This window comes from Pieris napi, chromosome 19 (assembly GCF_905475465.1).
Source record: "Pieris napi chromosome 19, ilPieNapi1.2, whole genome shotgun sequence".
Classification (NCBI taxonomy): Eukaryota; Metazoa; Arthropoda; class Insecta; order Lepidoptera; family Pieridae; genus Pieris; species Pieris napi.
In genome coordinates, this window is record NC_062252.1 from 1,647,565 (window position 1) to 1,668,987 (window position 21,423).

General features: G+C 32.4%; 2 protein-coding genes across 4 annotated transcripts in view; one reads left to right on the forward strand and one right to left on the reverse strand.

Moving 5' to 3' along the window:
* On the forward strand, positions 1-11,505 carry LOC125059206. Of its 2 annotated transcripts, XM_047663517.1 has the most exons (13): positions 1-418; positions 2,598-3,231; positions 4,245-4,397; positions 5,016-5,133; positions 5,741-5,929; positions 6,376-6,516; positions 7,501-7,637; positions 8,196-8,335; positions 8,758-8,908; positions 9,213-9,352; positions 9,824-9,922; positions 10,059-10,958; positions 11,001-11,505. In XM_047663517.1, exons 1-13 carry the CDS (start codon positions 208-210, stop codon positions 11,069-11,071), a joined length of 3,084 nt encoding a protein of 1,027 aa, XP_047519473.1. In that variant the 5' UTR covers positions 1-207; the 3' UTR covers positions 11,072-11,505. The 2 variants fall into 2 exon arrangements, with proteins under 2 accessions (XP_047519473.1, XP_047519472.1); XM_047663516.1 differs by having other exon boundaries at positions 10,059-11,505.
* Positions 11,506-15,314: 3,809 nt separating this feature from the next.
* LOC125059034 (LIM domain and actin-binding protein 1) overlaps positions 15,315-21,423 on the reverse strand; it is a 44,878-nt gene continuing 38,769 nt past the window's right edge. For both annotated transcript variants that reach the window (XM_047663187.1, XM_047663188.1), the window contains 6 exons: positions 21,097-21,252; positions 20,265-20,430; positions 18,287-18,447; positions 17,355-17,494; positions 16,805-16,886; positions 15,315-16,255 (listed from right to left, as the gene is read on the reverse strand). In XM_047663187.1, the coding sequence (XP_047519143.1) occupies positions 16,253-16,255; positions 16,805-16,886; positions 17,355-17,494; positions 18,287-18,447; positions 20,265-20,430; positions 21,097-21,252 (708 nt within the window). In that variant the 3' untranslated portion in view covers positions 15,315-16,252. The remainder of the gene's footprint in view (positions 16,256-16,804; positions 16,887-17,354; positions 17,495-18,286; positions 18,448-20,264; positions 20,431-21,096; positions 21,253-21,423) is intronic.

Genomic DNA, 21,423 nt, shown 5'->3' on the forward strand with positions numbered 1-21,423 from the left:
TGGCAACTCTTCAAAAGCCAACAAAAAGTCCAAGGCAGCCAAGTAAATGGCGTCTCAATTTGTTTTTTATTCATCAGGAAAGTGTTTCCAATCTGTTTCGTCGTCTTTTACATGTATCTATTGAAGTGATATCGATTTTATTAGTATTATTAATGTAACATTGACGAATTGTGCCTTGTGTCGCGGTTTCACCATTTCGTGTGAACAATGGCGTCGAAAGATTCATTACAATCCCATGTAAAAGTTAGTGGAAATCATGACTGTAGTGAATACACTAACGGTGAAAAGGCTGGAGCAGATGCCGGTGAAGGTATTAAACGCCGACGATCAAGTCAGGGTTGTCGAAAACTATCAAAATTAGGCAATGATCAAAGTGTGCCAACTAATTTGAAACATGCAACATCTAGAGATTTCAAAGGTATGGGTTGTTAAATTAACATGGTTTTTAGATAAATAAAGACTTCTGGGCTTTCCATGAGTATTTAAGGCATGCTAAGCACCTATGCGTTATTTTGGTGGGAAAACTGTTAACCTATCTTACAAGTTACATCACTGTGATGGAGGTCAAAGCTGTTTATAAACAATTCATGCATTTTACGGGGTTTTTAATATAATATGTATTATTGGTTTATCTTGATATCTTCTTGAAGTAATCCATATAGTATAATCCTGGTGCTCACAATTGAGTCATTGCTAGTGACCTTGTTTTAAGAATCTACTTTCTATTCTCTATTTCACCCAATTGGGTATTTAATTTTTTACTAAGAATTGTACTTCTGACCATAAATTTCTGCATTACAAAGAGATTTTTAGTTCACTACTAAAAATTATTAGTGTGTCAGTGTGATAGTTATGTTTAATAGTTATATATAAAGACAATATATTACTAGTGAAGTTTATTCCCAGAGTAGCTTCTCAATGAATCATAAGTAACAAGCTAAAGCATGTTCTTTTCTATACTTCTTTCGTCATGTTATTAAATGTTAAATGAAATCGCATTGTTAGGAGACTTTTTCCTTGTGTATTAAGCATTAACATGAGTAACACATATATCACCTGGATATATATTCTTTAACAAAATTAAAAGGAATTTTTGCTTGGCCAAGCTTCGTTGCATTTATTTCCCAATCTCGTAAATCACTAAAAAATTACGATATCCAAATTGGATTTCGAATCTACAGAGGCCTTACTACATATCTTGGCATGACTTTTATATTCCAAAAACTGACATAGACACAGCGCACTACCATAGCAACCCTCAGCTACACTATCAAATATATGTGCATGCGCCATTCACACATACTTGATGCCTTATAAGACTTTGCTGTAGCATTAAAAAAACATGTACCATGGTACACAGGGACTCCCTTGTGTGGACACTAGAAATATATGAATTTTTATATCAATAAAGTATTTATTTATTTAAAGCTAAGGTTTTGAAATTTCTTGTAAACTAATAAGTAACAAGTAAGTTTTTGTATGTTCACACAGAAGTTTGAGTTGTAAAATTGTGTTTTTATCTACTTTAAAATCGTGTAGTAATAAAAGTAATCCAGAACAGGAATTAAAATATGGATAAATGGCAAGACAAAGAAAATTCATAAAATAGGATGTATAGGTACACAATAGTTTAACATTGTAATAAAATGTTTTACTGCAAAGATACAATGTTTTAATTTCAATAAGAATCTTGAAATAACAATATTAAAGTAAGAAATATATAACATTATATAATAATATAACTTATTGTTGTAACAACTGTAAATCCAGAAGAAAAAGTGTTATTTTTAGAGAAATCCTAGTGACTGAGAAATGTCATATCAATTATATTTACAAAAATATTTTCCTTCATTTAAATTATTTAAATTCCTGGTGTCTGTAAAGTAATACTACTCTTCAAAATAGTAATTTCTATTAACTGCTTTAGTTGACCTGGATAAATAGGTAAAAACAGCAGACTACCTGTTCCCAGTAATATTTAAGAAATTTAATTAATCAACTATGATTTATTTTGACTAAAATAAATAGTTTTGCCAAGTACCAAATTGAAAACAAGGTTCAAATTCTCTGAAGCCAACAAACATCTTATCCATCCTATCTTTGGTTTTCAAAAGTAGAAAGTAATTGTTGAGCAGAGAAGGGAAGAATTTATTGATAAAAATCTTTCCACAGTGATGGAATAAAAGAAAAGTTGCTATAATAAATGTATGTGATATCCTTTGTTTTGTGTATTTCATAAATATTTATTTTAAAACATTTCAATTTCACACATTCACAACACTCATATATTGGATGCTCAGTTAGTTTGACTTGAACTTTATGCAATCAATTAAACATCTTTAAGTTGCAACTTTACCAACATACCTTTTTTGTTTGGATTTGATTTTAAAAAAGTTTATTACAGTGCTTAAAGTATGTTAGTACTTAAAAATATGTATTTTTTCATCATCAATTTGACCCTTGTCTTCTAAGTACTTCATTTGTTTTATTCATGTATCTCAAGTGTGGAAGTTGTAAAAGTTATGTGAAAAATTGCGCAGTACTAGTAATCCTATTAGATTATAATATGTGCTCATAAAAGTATTTATTGGTTACAGAGAGGAAACGCAAACTTAGCGACGATTCAAAAGAACTATGTGTTTGGGGCGAAAATACACGACCGGCGAAACAAAGCAAGATATGGCCAGTTTTCGATTCAGGTGGATTTGGGGATACGTCAATACTCACCATGCACATCTTTCACAAGACACCACCAATGAAAAATCCCCTACTATTCAACAGGACGAACCTTGATGTCACACAACCATTGCTAGACTGTATTGGAGGTATTAATGCATCGTGGAAGCAAACACAGTTATCAAATACAATTCCACACGATGCTACAACCAAAAGGATATATTCTTCAGTATCAAGACAGCTGAGAATAATCAACACACATTTCCAACACGCAATGTCAAAATACAAATATCCTAAAGTTACTCAAGCAAATGTCTTATTAGAAGGAAGCTCAAGACGGCTATCTACTCATTTCAACTTATCACTGAAAGCTATCAAATTCCAGTCATCAAGAAGAGAATTGCCATGTTATGGAAATTTGGTGTTGCCGTTTAAAATAAAACAAGAAAGATCAACGTCACCACAAATGTTTGTTAATAGAGTGAAAATGGAGATGGAGAAAGTAAAAGTGGAAAGGGATAGTAAGGAGAAGGAACGTGAGCGGGAGAAGGAGAGGTAAGAGATTTAAATTTCTTTTGTTTTTTTTAACTTACTCATAATATTTACTTGGAAATTTATATGGAAAAGTACATAAGGTATATACAGTCAAAATCTGTTATAAGGAGATCGAAGGGACTACTCATATTTGGTCGTAAAAACCGATGACGTTGTTATTAAGAACCTAATACAATAGAATTCAGCCGGGACCTTTGGTCAATATAACCTGTATGTTATATTTGTTTCTGAAAGTTGGCATAAATTTAGCACTAGACAAGCTCAATGGATCTAAACCTTTCTTTAGTACTTTACAAAAAAAAAGTCCTTTCGTATAAATAAAACTAATAGTGTCTTCTACGACTTAAGATACAAATCATTATGACTCAAAATAATATGCGACATACTTAGCGGTAAGCCTAGACCATTAACGCCCGAACCCAATAATTAATCCACAATCTCAGATTGTTTTCAATCAGACCGTGACAGTCGAACGGTCTCCTATCTGCATCCCAATAACCAAACCCTACGAAGACAATCCATTTTTGGCGACGGATAAAATACTCTTTGTCGATCCATTTTACCGAGTTTAGACTCATATTTGATAATCAATGTAAACCAAATAAAGTAAATAAAACCGTAGAAATTTCATTATGATATACATTTGTATGTTTAAAACATAAAAACACACATTTTTTTAATAATTTTTAATTAAAAAAACTGGTGTAAGTTAAAATCTGTTAAAATAATTAACTGTTGAAATCGAGCTTTCGTCAAGTGTCATTTTCATACAAAGGTCTATCCACAGACACCGATACGACCTCCCATGGATAGCTATCGACAGATGGCTATTACAATCCGTCGATTGGTTATTGGCACACTACTTACAACATTTGGATTAAGATTACTATCAGATGGTCAAAAATAGATTGAGATAGGTTATTGGGTTCGGGTGTTAGGCCTAAGAATCACTTTTAACTGCAGATTAAGCCACCTTTGATATCCCAACATACAAATAAGTTTATATTTCTCAGATCTCACTCTTCTCGCCACTCTTGTCAACAATGCAGGCGTCGAGCGCGTGTTAAACGTTGCTCTATTGGTGTTCAGTGTCGAAGAGAGAGAACTGCTCCCACTTGGGGACCCTTAGCTTTGAGCTTGGACCTTAAAGATTTGAAGTATCATCGGTGAGTTAATTTAATTTTAATAAAAAAGTTTATCATATTAAATAAATAATCATTTGATCCTTATTAAGGATCCCCTATTTAAGGGTATAAGGCCCTTTCAATGTTTTTAAACACACTACTCCCATAGCTAATCACCAACAGATTTCTAGAATTTATAGGGACAAACGTGTAATAATAATAATATATTTATTGCAAGAATATGGTACAAAAATTTGTAAGGTGGTACAATTCGCATATTCTGCCACACACAATTTTACATTAGTCATAATAGGATTTGGTCAATTCTTAAATTATTTGTATCGTACATATCATATCATACTTTATTAAATTTATATCAACTACAGTGTCTCACGCAATTAATTGTTTATTGAATAGTACATTTTTTCCAAAAGTAAAGTATCTATCATGATACCCGGTAAAATTATGTTTTGAATTATTCTTAATTAAATCAGGCATTTTCTAATTTATGGAAATTTCATCAAAATTGTTTCAGTAGTGATATGAATATTTTTTAAAGGATGCATATGTATATCAGTATGTATATATTTGTTGACAGGTATTCTCTACTCCCGTAAGTTAATACGTAGATATAACATTGTCTTTTAAATATTTTATCAGACTTATGCGTGTCGAAACACATCCGAATGGGGGCGCTAGTGTCGTTTACTTACATCAGAATGATGTTGATATGCTGGGACCAGTACAGCAGGAGGCATTAGCTAAGGAATTTCTTAAGGTTAGTAACTTAGGGAGCGTTCAAGTATTACGTAACGAATTTTGGGGGGGGGGGGGGGGCTTTTAAAAACGTTACGATGCGGGGATTGAATTACGCGTTATTGTTCATATTACTTTCGACTTTCCAGTACTTTACACCACATAATAGTAACTTTTATATATAAAGAGTTACTAGGTGGTCACGAAACGTTTTACTATACTGGGGTACAGAAACACGTTACGGCGCGTTATATGGGGGGGGGGGGGGGCAATAATCTCCAAACATTGCGTGACGTAATACTTGAACTTATATACTTCACCCTAACATTGTAAATTCACAATATATTATGCGATAAAGAATATATCGAAATAAATTATTGTTTCCTAATTTGGCGGTTTGCCTTGGTTTTTAGTTTGTATTGACAAATAAAATGTCTCAAAAACTGTCAAATAAAAGTTATTTCTACAATTTCTGATTACTTGTAGGGTAAAACTTATCTGTAATTTTTCTACAGTATATCACGAGATATAATTTAATCTTGTTTTTGTTTATTTTACCAAATAATTTGTACTTCTAATATTAAGTAGTTAATAGCTGTTTAGTCTAAAAATTTAATTTTAAATTTCAGCTAGTATTCTCAGAAGACAGTGAAGGCTGGGCGCATTTTGTATGTGGAGTAGTTCGAGGTGCTGCAGGGAGATTGCCTTGTCTCTTAAAATATCTCTCGGACCAATATCCCTCACTCACTGTAAAGGCCGGAGTGTTAGCAAGAGCATCAGATATAGAAACCACTACAATTAGTCGGTATTATCAACAGGTTAGTATTACAAATTACAATAAAAATAAAAAATAAAATGTATTGATATATAATATAGCACATGGTGTAAAAAAGACAAGTATTATTCTTCAAATTTTTTGAAATGTTCTTGAGAAATTCCTCAAAGATGTGTAATTAATTGAATTAATAAAACTAATAATAAAAACAGTCAAACTAACGCAATTAGTTTGACTGTTTTTATGAATTACAGTCTAAACTCTTTATAACGATATTCGTTATAACCAAAATCTCTCAATAACGTATAAAAATTAGTAAAATTTATTTTGTTTAACCCAATACCCATACATTTATTCTTCCCTTCCTATAACAAAAACTCTCTATAACGACAAAATTTGCCCGGTCCCTTGAAATTCGTTATAAAGAGGTTACACTGTACCCGTAAAACTAGGGGAAAAAGTTAGTTCATAACTATTTTGACATTCCAGGTCCAACAATCATATCTAGCGGGCACATTCCGGAGTGGTCCTCTGCATCAGATCTCCCTCGTAGGAACAGTCCATGAAGAAGTTGGGGGGTACTTCCCTGACATGCTGGAAATGCTGGGCGAGTGTCCGTTTCTTAATTTGGTGAGTAAAGAATATTTGTGTTGCTATTGAAATATTAGACTCCTAATGTTTTGTCAATTTGCCTTTGAAATTAATAACTGAACATTACATTATTATTTGAATACTGAAACTGCTGAAAATATACTCCTATTAATAATACTAATAGCATAGTCCCTTCACTGTAAAGTAAAATTTTCCCCCCATTTTTTATGAAGACTAAATCAGTCAAATGGATTTTTTTAACTAAAGTAATCTTTTGTCTGTTTCTGTTAAATTGTATTTTCACTGAGAATATAAGAGAGTACTTTAGGCTAAACAATGAAATTAGACTATTTTATCAGGCTGTTCATATTTGTATAATTTTTGTGAGCATATTTGAAACTTTTATCTGAAATAAAGACCAACCAAAAATTTTTAAAACTTGGGTTTTTATTCCCAATTAATACAATTATCAAAATGTATGCATAATTCTTATTTTGGGTTTTAGTGTTATAATTTCTCTTCCATGCCTGTTACTTTTATCCAATAAAGTGGTATGAAATCATTATAATTTCCATTAATTAATTCTGCTGCTGCCTCCGCGAACTTCGTTCCGCCTTAATATGATTTTACTTAGCTTACCTTTTGAGTAGCTACATACCAACATATGGTATATTTTGCTATACTACCCCACAGAAACTGTTTGCGTTTACAATTACAGCGAAAGAAAACTTGTTTTTAGCTTTATCCGTGCAATTTTTCACGTTTTTTATTTAAAAAAAAAAATATGTATTTTGTTAATCTGTGCGATAAGTTTAATTAGTGTGTAGTTTTATCAACAGATGGCACCACATGCTGTTTGCATTCGTAAAATTAATTTATTACTTATTCTTTCGGAGCATAGAAGAATCCACCAAAAAAGAGTTAACTAACATCGGTCCAGCCTATCTTGAGTTATAAGTGGTGTAACTAACACGACTTTGTTTTATATATTTAGATAAAATCAATTTAATAACCCTTTTACAGACCATGCCGTGGGGTCCAATGGCCGCTGTAGAAATGGAGCCCCAGGAATCGAACGATGGTCCCATTTTGTGGATAAGACCTGGGGAGCAACTTGTACCTACTGCTGAATTGGGAAAGAGTCCTATCAAGAAGAGACGGTAAGAGACATAATATGTTAAAAAAATAATTCTTTCGATCTTAATTTATTTTATTTACAACTTTATTTATTATAAGAATTAAAAAAATAAAAAATCATGGTGCATCAGAATGAGTTATCGCTACTCCGTGATCTCTTCCAGGTTACTGGAAAATAATTGAAATAATTGTTCGAAGTCGAAGAATGTTCAAATTAAAATACAAAAATATATGAAAATAAATTAAACTTAACATTATAAAGACAAGCAAGAACAAAAAGTAATATAAATAAATTAACAATGATAATTACGACACCGAGTTACACAGAGGTATACGATATGGAAAGGAAGTTTTATAGGAGATTCTTTAGACAATTTAAAGGATTTTCTTACAAAGTTTTTGTTATGGAAAGACTTCAAGAATATTTCGAAGGAAGCAAAGTATAATATTAATAAAGTCCATGAACACAATATATGGTTTCAAATTATTTTTTTCAAAACACAGGAGGAGGTTGTAGCGATTTTTAATGTATTCAAAATATGTTATATTATAATTTACCTACAAATCTATTTACTTTCCAGTACTGGTATAAATGAGCTTCGGAATCTCCAATACCTTCCAAGGTACAGCGAGGCTCGTGAATTTCTCTTCGAAGATAGAACCCGCGCACACGCAGATCATGTGGGACACGGCCTCGATCGCATCACCACTGCTGCTGTCGGTATGTATAGATGGAAAATTCTAATGGAGAAATAATTTTTGAATTGGACTTATTATTTTTGAGTTGAATGAAATTACAAAAACAAAATTTTACAATATAATTAGCACAGTAATGCCTCGGTCTACCGCGTTATAGGTTAAATCGGAAATCGCGTTGTAGAAGTATTCTCATAAATCAGTTTTTTTAACAATTCAAAAGTACGAAGTTGTTTAGTTTCATTTTATAACAACACAATTGAAACAACAATGATTTGGTGCTTTGACCAAAGCATTGTCTAAGATTCTTCCACCAAGACGTGCGTCTGTGACCAGGTCTCCTTCTCCCTGCCACTTTGCCTTGTATGATTAGTTGAAGGAGCTCGTAATTTCTACATAATGACTTTAATTTAATGATATAATTTAAAAAAATTTTTTCTTCTGCAGGTGTACTAAAAGCGATCCATTGCGGTGATGAGCAAGACCGCGGCAGAATAACGAAGGACGTGGTGGCTTTTCACGCGGCAGACTTCAACAAATTAGTGCAACTCCTGCAACTTGATTTGTACGAGCCGCCCATTTCGCAGTGTGTCACTTGGTGAGTATAGTTAGGGTAAGCAAATCTTGGAATCGGGAATGTGATGGGTACCCGTTACGTAACGTGGTTAGTAGCAAGGTTAAGCAAGATTTACAGCTATCGGGTAATTGATGGGTGCGCGTTGCCAATGCGTGTGTGTGTTTGGTAGTCAGTATACCCAAGTTTATGTCGCGCTTCAATGAAGTAACTTTCAGTGATAGTTTAAGTAGCAATGCAGTAAGCAACTAATTTTGGTTAATGGTAATTTACACTCACTTTAAACCACAGAAATATTGTACTAAACGGTGTTTTAAATATTTTCCAGGCTAGAAGAAGCGAAACTCAACCAACTAAGAAGAGAAGGAGTTAGGTATTCCCGTCTTCCTCTGAGCTCTGATGATATCTACTTTTTACCAAGAAATATTATACATCAGTTCCGGACTGTGTCAGCTGTTACTTCTATTGGTAAGAAGAACACCATTTTCAATTAACTTTTTTATGATTTTATGTTCTATTTATATAAGTTGTAATTATTATTGAATTGTATAATTTTAAACTAACGTTTAAAATAGTTTGAACGCTTTTGTATCACAAATTACTTTTATATTATAAATCTACTAATGCTTTGCGTACTTTACAATATGCTTTACGGTTGACTATAAATTTCCAAATAGATATATATCTACTAGTGGACCCCACAGACAGTTGTCCTGCATGATATTTCAAGCTATTAGGATATTAAAGTATGAAAGTACCGACTGCAGCGCCACTTGCCGGGCTGATTGGTGAATCTAAACCATTCCCAGATCCCCTTGAACACACACAAAAAATTTCATCAAAATCGGTCCAGTCGTTTAAGAGAAGTTGAGTGACATACACACTCACAGAAGAATTATATATATAAAGATATGCATAATTATTATAATACGTTTACAGCCTGGCACCTACGTCTTAAGCAGTATTACCCATCTTCAGAGGCGTCCTCTCCAGCTGACGAGAGGTTACCACCCGATGCACCAATAGTTAATAATTCAGGTTGGTGTACTCATATATAAGAAAAAAAAAGAATTTCCTAACTTTTAAAATCCCTATTTATAGATTTAAAAATCTACAGTTTCATACAAACTCTAATGACTTTACTTCTATTTTTAAAACTGTCTTTTGTTTCCAGAATCCAGTAAAACCTCCAATCACAAGAGTGGGGTAATAGAAATGAGAGCACTTAGTGCTAAATTTAAAGAAAAGTCCGAATTAAAGATATCAGAGAGTAGAAAAAGCCTAGATAAAGACAAAAATGAGAAACGGTCAGACAAACATGATCGATCCGAAAAGACTGAAAAAGATAGACACAGACATAAAGATTCTGATAAACATAAGTGTGAGAAATCACAAAGATCAAGTGAAAAATCGGAAAGAGCAAGTGATAAGACTGATCGGTCGAACGATAAGGCAGACAAAAACACGGAAAAAAATGATGTTAGAACAGATAAAAAAGTTGCTGATCTTAAATACGAAAAGGTTGAAATGAAAACTCCAGAAAAGAAAATGCGAGAGAGAAATATGGTTGGGAATGCATGTTCTGTTAAACCAGTGTTGCGGTTAGACCGAGATCAAACCGACAAGCTTAACCATGCCAAGGAAAAATCTGAAGCTATAGATAAGCTTGAAGTGAAAGAGAAAGATGTTAAATCTGATCATAAATCAGAACGAGACCGAACAAGAGACAGATCAGATAGAAAAGATAGAGAAAAACCAGAAAGATCTGAAAGAGACAAGAGAGAGCGGTCCGAGAAATCTGATAGAGTAGAAAAAGATAGGTCTCATGATCATCATAGAAGACACTCAAAGCATAAATCTCATAAATCAGACAGAAGAGAAAGAGAACATAGGCACCGAAGCTCGGAAAGAAGACACGACAAACATAAAGAATCTAAGGATAGAACAGATAAGTCGAGAGATGCTAAAGAAAAAGATGTTAAAAACTATATAAATGTGAAAACTGATACTAAATCGGAAAGTGTGCAGAAGACAGTATCGGAAGAAAAACCAGTGTGTGTAAAGGAAACAAAAGTTGTCTCTGATAATAAGTCTGTTTGTGAAAAGGAGACAAAAGTTGTCTCCGATGAAAAGTCTGTGTGTGTGAAAGAAAGTGAAAGTGATAATCTTCATCGGCCACCGGATTAAGCGAAACTCTACTTGGATGTCACGGTAAGGTCTTAACCTAAGGGTTTTAGTGACTGGGGCCAAAAATTCATGTCTGAATCACCATTAAAAAAATTGTAAATAAATAATTACAAAGTATATTTAAATCGGTAATATTTGGTTTTATTAAAATTATTCTCACAGCAAAACTTAACAAAATTTATATTATTTAAAATCTACTGAAATTGGTTTATTTCAAATTAATAGTTATTGTAACTTTTCATTTTAAGATATTGGCCATTTAAGTTAATCTCAATGCAAGAGTACGATCTCAGAAACTTTACCGTTACATTCAATCACTTTCACTAGAGTAAGGGTTGTAAATATAGTGTAAGACGTCTCTCAGAGGCTAAGCAGTGTTGGTTAAATGCGCAGTTTTAGTTTTATTAGAATAATTGAGAGAGCTCAAAATAAAACTTTACCACTATAAGTAAACAAAGGTATGAAAAAAAGAAAGTTATGATCACCTAATCAGCTTCATATAGTGCTATTTATGATATAAAATTCGATTTGAAGAGCATAAACACAATTAAAATAACTTTTAGCTTTTTCAAAATCATTTATTCATATAGGTAACACAATGTACACTTATGAACGTCAAAAAAAGATATACATATTAAATGCTTCTAATTTTACATTAACTGCCAGTTATCAAATCAAGAGCGTAGAAGAGAAGAGCTGGCAATAAACTCTCTGCCACTCTTTTAATTGCCAAGTTTTTTGTTTTACACAATGTAAGGAGCTGCAACCATTACACCATGTTCTTCATGACATCTTAAGTAATTAATAGTTAATAATAAATATATTAAAAACAAAGATTTTGTTGACCTACAATACTTAATAAATCCAGGTACAATTTCTGAATAAATCAACTATTGCATATGGAATTGAAATGTTTATAGTGTAGGTTCACTCTTTAATATTATTATTGTACACATATTAGTTATAGTTTTTCATTCATAAGAAAGGTCAAAATAATTTTCTAAGAGACATTTTAATGAAATGGCTGGTTTTCAATTAATTAAAAACCTGTATAAGACTGGCTCAGGTATATTATTCCTGTTAAATCAGTGAAGTGTATAACTTATTGAATGTTAATGGTTAATGGCAGTCCATTTTATACAGAACACAAACATAATTTGGCTAAGTCACAATTTTTGAAATGCATATCAGAATGAGACTTTTTATCTCTGTCAGATGCCTATATGACATTAATCGCTAGGTCTTAAGTCTGTTAGATGACATTTGAGTCTGCAATATGAAGATTGCACTAGGTGATTATTCCTTTTTAAACAATATTATAAAGATTAAAATTTTATAGGACCTAAAACTTCCAAGTCATCCGAAACAAAAAATTGAATTTTGTATTAAAACTCCGGCTGAGTGAAAAATTTAAAATTCCTTGTCTTGAGCTTTGTCAATTATAATTTTATTGATATTATAAAAATCGGCCTTAATAGATACCGTTTTCTTAAAAACATTTCTTTGATTGTATTACTACAATGTGATAGACATTACCGAGAAATTGTTGATGGTCCAATTTTTTTTTTAAAACCTATCAAACTCAGTTGCCTGTGTCTTAGATTTTTTATAAGTGCATTTTACAACTTTTTTTTCTATTTAAACTAATATCTGGGACTTGTGACCATAATAGTATATAGGACTTACCGTTACAAAATTGTTTGATTATTTAGACATTGAAAATTCAATGAAATATTATTAAAGCATGCTTTTATGGGCCTTTAAATTTTTTTGAATAAGGCCTTTTTGAATATATATAAAAATAGTTTGTTTATATCTCCATATTGTCAATTTCTTTACCTAAAACTGCGCTATGAATGTGATTAAAAGAGTTTTAACGAAGACGAGATACATTTAAGAAGATGAAAATTAAATTCACGCATAATTCTAAAGATTGCACTAAGTATTCTAAGGGTTAAATGTTTTTGTGATTTTTTAATAATTTATTTATTATGTTAATGTTTGCTAGGACTACCTTAATATCCATAGTATTATTTGGAAAATCACAGTTTGCCAGTGAACTCCAGTAAATAATTCTAAATCGGATAGTTTTTCAATATCATAATAATATGAATTTAAAGTTTTTGACTTTATGGGGTCTTGTGTGAGTTTTAAGAAAAGGAACATTTATTAAAATGCTTGAAGATTTTCAAAATTATCTATATTGTACAGGATTTATAGTCCTTACAGTCGTAGATACGACTTCGATAGATAAAGAGAAATTGTCGGAGCAATTTATAACAATGACAATGGCAGCTGACAGTAATGACATTGCTCCAACATAATGTATACTCACATCTTTAAGAAATGTATATATTTTTTCTGTTTGAAGTTAACTATGATTTTGGTAATGTTTTGGAGCACTCAAGTAAACGTCTCAAATGGAAACAAGTTGTTTTATATATTCACTTTTAAAAAATGTCGAAATGGTTAAAATTGTACGTGTTATTGCACTGATTGGTAGAATATATTTCCACGAAAATTATTATATCCACGCTCTACGTTTTGTTATCCATATAATCCAGTCAAGTATTAATACTAACTATTCGAAATCGTATGTCATCTGTATTTCTTTCAAATTCACAGAACGCTTGTATAGTTCTGTTAAAGATCCGTTTCTGTCAGTTTCATTTTATCTTCAAGGTTTTGATAAATGACTTCACTTTGTGACGTAATAAAACTCACACTTGGCCCTATAAGAGTTACATCTCAGGTAATTCTTACATTTTGTATTAGTTTACCTTGTACAATTAAAGATTTTTAGTAAACTATTTGAAAATATTGCCTACGTCTCTATCTCTAAAGGTGCCGTTTTAGGCTTTAGTTCTTTCTGAGAAGTGGCTGTTGATGTAAGGCATTATCTTCTATACTATCACAGATTTAAAACATTTTGTCTGGAATTAATCGCGTCTAATTACGATTTAAAGTGAATTTATATAACTGACCATGCGGGGTCACATAAAAATTGTGGTCATTAAACGCGTTTATATCTAGGTTTATATCTGGTCAAGATGTTTTTAAATATATGATGACTTATCATTTGTCGCCTTGCTATAAACATAGCAGAGAATTTTCATTTTTTTTGTTGGACATTACAGTAATACTAAATTAAACTATAATACAAGACTCATTCGTAATTGGTTATTTTCTGGATTATACTTATGAAAATTACTATACAGTATAGTTTAAATTTATTTAAAATGTTAATTAAAATCCAATCAAAATTATTGTATTTTTGTTGCTATTTCTAAATTCATTTGCACGTTTGAGTTAATGTTGTTAACTTAAATAAGGCCTGACATTCGGTTCCATTATTTAACTAACGGATATTTCCGATTTAGTTAAATATGGCGATGGGATAAATGACACGTGCTGATGTCACACAAATGTGATTAAAAAACGTCTATACGTTAAATAATTATTTATTGTTTCTCGTACATATATTTTTTGAAAATAATAAATAGATTTATGATAGATTCGGTGTTTTTTTTATTTACCTTAAACCTTTTTGAAAATCGTCAGAGCGTACAGAATCGCAAGGCTGTTCTAAAAGTTTTAAACACAGAACAGTAAGTATACCTACAATGAGTAAAAGGTACTTGGGGCACACTTATAATTGGGGCTTCAGGCTCAGCTACGCTCGAAAAAACAGACGAGCTGGGCAGTCAAGGCCCTCAAGGCCAACAACGAGATTCCATAAAAAAACGACGGTTTGCACTCCGGGAGTGCCGGCAGAAGTGAAAACTTGAATATTAACGTTGTGCATTTTTGATATTTTGGAATGGTTAGGGAATAATTTTGTACAAATTGCTTTAATTATCAGTATAAAAGTACTATCATTTATGAAGTAGAATACAATATTTATTTATTGCGCTATCGTACACAAACATGACAATTTATATTACATTAAATACGCCGTGCCAGCTGTCTATTCTCCATCCGTCTTACGAATTTTCGATCAAGTCACGTGTCCTGACGCGTGTTTCACATGTTTTACCTATTCCAAATTTATTAATTTTTCACTTCAAAAAAAGTTATTGGGGCCAGGCCAATAGTTATACCGGTCGAGGATCTTCCCTTTAGAGTTTAGGTTATGAAAATTCGTTCCTCCACAGTCAATGATTTTCGATTCAATTAGCTCAATAGGATAGGATTTGTTGATGAGTTCACAGTCGAACCGAAAAACAGATAAATAAAATGCGTATAATTTAAATACTTTTATTTAAAAAAATCTTACAAAATTGTAATCAAACCCCAAATAATTTAAGTACCATTACGTTGATATCAGTCAAATGCGAAAAAATTAATATACATTTAAATTCAGTACTAAATTGCAAACTTATTAATGGTTAAATTATAATCTCAATAATCAACTATAGACCAATATATGGAATAACATAGGTTCAGAGTACCACAAATTGACAATAATGTGCATATATTAAACTATAAATAAGATTAAATGGCACCAAGGTGTTTACTCCGTACGTTTATACAGTGGCGGATTTACCAGCAGGCTGTAGGCCTAGGTCGGCAGATATAGGAACCGAATTCTTTTTGCTACCTCATAGAAGTCACAAAGATTTCTGCATGATGTTTTACAGATAGAAGTCTGCGACAAATTTTGGCGATGACTTTCTCCTCTCATTTGTCAATGCACATTCGATGTAGCAACTTCCATATTCTAGAGTGAAACAGCAATCGCCGCCCAATAATCGACCTCTGAGTCAAAAGAGCGAAATTGCAGAAAATGTATTTAAATCCCTCTTTTACCTTCTTTCCCTATGCATGTCAATCCTACAGTTCTGGTTGGAGATTGCGAACTGGATGGTTTGTGTATAAAATTGTGTGCAATTTCAACGGAATTGTTGGATTGTAAAATAATCTAGAAGTTGGTTGTATCTAGCACATGACAATTGTAGAGGCAAGGGCGGCAACAATTTCACAGCCTATATCTTGAAAATGTGTAAATCCTCCACTAAATTTCTTAAAAACGCCAAGAATTATATTTTTAATACAGAATTGTTAGCAATAATTGGCTTTACAATATAGGTTAAGTAGAACTTATATTTAAAAAGACTATCTATTTCACACGGCAAGTGTTTATATAAAGGCTTTGGCAATAAATATTATGGTGCGACGGCGTCACTGAAAAAAAAATGTAATCATTTATTTCTGTAAACAATCAAGGTTGGTAATTTACATAAAAAACAAAGCATGAAGTAGAATAGTAGTAAATAGGAGTTAACTATCTATATTTGACTGCTAAGGTCTTTAATATTGCGTAATTCCCATCCCTACATTATGTTAAAATTATTGTTTTGGATTCGACACAGGAAGCACCTTACTGCGTATTACGAAACAGATGCAGAACATTTCTGTAATCCGAATCCCTAAATGTTCACTAAATCCTGGGAAAGGCAATTTGTTAAATGATTTTGACAGATATATAGTGTCCCATAAATCAATGAAGATAATTTTGTCATATCAAATATTCAACTATCCGAACGTGAAAAAATTTGCTATGCAATGTCGGCAAGTGTGTTAAAAAAATAGAGCATTAAAAGATTCATAAAAAGGTTTAAAAAAATAACAAAAAAATAGTATTAGTTTTTTAGGAGTCCAGTTGATTTTTTTATGACTCAATTACACTTACGTAAATAATGCTTCACCCATATTTAAATATGATCTACTCACCACAAATCTATTAACTTTCGTTACAAAAGTCTTGTTGACGGTTGTTGTCTGGACTTTCATATTTTCAAACTTATCCCGCAAACTGTAAAAAAATTTATACTATAAAAGGTGTTAATAATTTAATATGAATTTCATGACCCAACTTTATAAATTAAAATATAATTCTGATATGATTTTAGAATTACTTTTTTTATTAACAAGAAATACGAAAGCATTTTTGAAAATCTCCAATCTCTAAGCACCTTAGGTTGACAATTTAAAAGTGTATTTATTAGTGAATTGTTGACAATTCAGTAGTGCAAACAGAAATGGTGGGATTCGGAGAAGGCCTTTGCACACAGATAAAATAGAATGAGAAGATAGAAATATAAATGTAAAGTATCTGAAATAAAAGGCTTTTATTATTATTATTATAACTAAATCACTGTCTCTTATCGTCACAGCGGATGGTACAATTTGGCAGAAAGAGAAGAATGATAGAGTTAAGATGGTAGATTCAATAAAACTGACAATTAATGTAAATTTTAGAGTGTCTTGAGACTGTGTGTACCTCTTAGCAGTGGCGAGGGAGTCTCCATCTTCCTCTTGATCCCTCTCTATGATGAGAGTGGAGGGGGAACGCTGTGGTTCGCTCTCGGACCAATGTTCGAAGCGGTCGCGGAAACTCTTCGTACGGGCTAATTGTTGGGCCTAAAAATATAGTTTTAATTTGATGACGTTACTAAATCAGGACTGGTACTCTTTTTTTAAAGCACAGGGGACAAACTGGCAGCAGGCTCAGCTGATGTTAAGTAATACCGACGCCTCTCAATGCCAGAGGGATGACGTGTGTGTTGCCGGCCTTTTAGGAATTGGTACCCTAAGGCGAATTGGTTCCACAAAGTCCAAACTACCTTGCGCTAAGTTGTGGAACTACGGACGTCGAGGTGATACGGATGGTATTTTGTATTCTGCCTCGACGTCCGATGATGAAATCAGCTACAGGTCAGCTCTGAACACTCACACACTCTAACTTCCAGAAGCGAGTTGGTTTTGGTAAAAGTAATTTTGTATTACATGAAAATAATTCGTCATGATCGTAGAACAATGTCGGATTTGAAAAAAATCCAAAATCCACTTTCAATTATATTTGGATACTACATTGACTAAATATTACGGCTACATAAAAAAAAATCTATGTGTTTTAAATTTCAAAATAATCAGTCGGTAAAGTGACGGATTTGATAGAAACATGTGATTTTTCTAGAAAACTGTGTAATTTAATTTAATTATTTTTATTATCTTTCAAAACAAACCCTTTTGTTTGCTTGTATGCCAATTTTCATAACAGAATATGAATTAAAATAGTTGACAAAAACTAACATAATTATATTATTTTAAAATGGCTGCCCTGTAAAGTTTACTATTTATCAGAACCGTCACTATTCTACGACTATGACGAACTTTTTCTTGCCTTCTGAATGAACAACCTGGTTTTCATACCTGTTGAAGAGCCTCGTCCCTCTGACGTGCCTCATAATACGCCCTGCGAGCCTCGTCCTCGCTATCTTCTTCCTCGCTGTACTCTTCCGAAGATGTTGTGTCGCCTGTATGGGTGTTCTCCCCGGGTGGTGGGGGGGTGAAACGCTTTAACGGCTTCGGGCCTATAGGAAAACGAACCGTTTGTTTCACTAACCTTTAAAACTTTTAATAGGATTTTTTTTTTAGTTTTAAGAATATATTTTACTTTAGCTTAATTAAAGTCAAACATATACTAAGCCCAGACTAACTGATAAATAAATAAAAAAACACGCGTTAGAAGTTATACTTCTTTGGCGTAAGATAAAAATCTTTTCAAAAATTTTATTCTACGTTTGTAGAAAAAACGTCACTAACAATAGAAAAAAGGTATTTAATACATTGAAAGTTTTATTAAACGGATTATCTGGTTAAAAAAAGTTTATTTAAATATCAAAAACATATTTCTACATAATTAAAGAAATGGTTTTTTTTTTATATTTTAGCATACAACTTATACATATTGATATTTACTATTTCATTCGCGTCCATTGGTTGGAGTTCAGTAGACATGTGAGTAACAAGAGTTACTAAAGTATGATACAAATATTCTTGTAGAAACATTGTCTAAATATCGTATAAATACAGCATCAATAGTTGTATAGAAAAAAAAATATTGGTTGTTTTACGATCGAGATGTTTACGTGATAACGTCTTATTGGTGATATAAGTTTTTGGGAAGTAAGGAATTAATGAAGATAACAATTTTTTCAAATTTTAAATTATATCTATCGTTTTATTCACACTTTTGATGATAAATTTCGGGTGTAAAATGACAAGTTTACTTATTCGACTATGATATACATTTTTCTTCATACATTCACGGAATGACTGGCAGCGCTCGAGATGAGACGGGAGATCGGTCCGTCTCTCTCTCGTTATACCTGCGATCGCGCTCGTGAGGTTTTGGTGTGACACAAGTTTCTGAACATGTCACCCGACTAAAACGATTTTAAAGACGTTATCACGTCAAAATAAATATTTTTTTACTCCGAAAGTTAGCTTAAGAAAAAAAAAACTTATGAATTGTAGTTTTAAAAATTAACAAAAAACACGCGTTAGAAGTTATACTTCTTTGGCGTAACAAGATAAAAATCTTTTCAAAAATTTTATTCTACGTTTGTAGAAAAAACGTTACTAACAATAGAAAAAAGGTATTTAATACATTGAAAATTTTACTAAAAGGATTATCTGGTTAAAAAAAAGTTTATTTAAATATCAAAAAAAAAACATATTTCTACAGATTTAAAGAAATTGTTTTTATTTTATTTTAGCATACAACTTATACATATTGATATTTACTATTTAATTCGCGTCCATTGGTTGGAGTTCAGTAGACATGTGAGTAACAAGAGGCTTATGATAGCTAAAGTATGATACAAATATTCTTGTAGAAACATTGTCTAAATATCGTACAAATACAGCATCAACAGTTGTACAAAAAAAATGTTGACTATAGCTAACTTCAGGGTGTCGGTTTTTTGTGACGGTGTGGACGCGCATCGTAAAAATTTACTCCCATCATTTTTCCCTAACGCGCCAAAACAAGTATAACTTCAAAAAAATACAATTCTTAATATTAAACACACAACACAAATAGTTTTTTTTTTGTGTTTTGACGGCTCATTGGTCTAGTGGTTAGTACCCCTGACTGCGAATCCATGGGTCCCGGGTTCGATCCCCGGCTGAGACAATCATCGATGTGATGAGCATTAGGTGTTGTGCTTAGGTCTTGGGTGTTTAAATATGGATTTGTATGTGTATCTATAATATGTATGTATATTTGTTGCCTAGTACCCATTACACAAGCTTCACCAGCTTACCATGGGACTAGGTCAATTGGTGTGAATTGTCCAATCATATATAAAAATAAAAAAAAAGTTTAGCATTATTTTAACCTTACCCTGTGGTTCATCATGTTTGTGTCTCTGATCCTCCATCTCCCTAAACACGGAGATCATCCGAGATGCCGTGTGCCGACTCGCAGCTAAATTGGTGTCTGCGACGGCATCTTCACTTCGCACTACGCTTGGCTCGTGGTATATTTCGGGGGATGGGGATTTGGGTCGCTAAAAAAATACAAAAATATTCCTTACAAACTAAGCATAAGACATTACTGGAAAGGAGGATGTCCGAGCGATACGGCATTTTTATTTTAAGCACTAAAACCTTTGAGGTCTGGGCCTCAGATTTCTGTATCTGTTTCATCATCATTTGTCAATCTAATAGGCAAGTAGTTGATCAGTCTCTTGTGCCTAACAAACGCCGTATATCGGAAAGCCGGTTTTTTTCAAAGTTCGAAACAATGTTAAATGCGTACATAGAAAGAAAGTCCATTGGTGCACAGCCGGGAATCGAACCTATGACCTCATGATGAGGATAAGAGTCGCACGCTGAAGACACTAGGTCAACACTGCTGCTATTCTAAGCTTATAAAATTAGTAAAAAAATTTAAAAGTATAAAAACTTTTAAACTCAAACTCAAATCTTTATTGCATTCCTTATGTACATAATTTATTACAATAATGAATAAGGACCTTGGCTTGGCACAGCAATGTTATGAGAGATGCTTTATTATAGTTCATTATATTCTTATACATTCCTATTCTTATAAGATACATTATTTATTTATTAAATAGATTTTAGTTATTAAATAGATTAGACCACATGTAATCTATACGAATATACATATATACGTAATACTAATATATATAATACTCTCCTACTGGACATACCTGGGTCTGCCGTGGTGGAGTCATACGGAACTCCTTACGCTTAGCTTCAGGCTGATACGTTTCGAAGAACTTGAATCGGTCCGAGATATCTGATGTCTCAATCTTCACGTCCTCCAGTTTATCAGCAGCGCGGACCACGTCTTTTGGTACGAATGGCTGAAACAGAAGTGTTTAGATAATGAACCCCCAAAACAGTAGACAATCAAGGGTCTGGATAAAAGGCTAACGGTTTCATAAAACGATGTGGACCACAAGAGAAATCAAGAGGAGGAAACGACGTTTAAAGAGAAAATATTTTATTGTTATGTATACAGAATACATTTATAG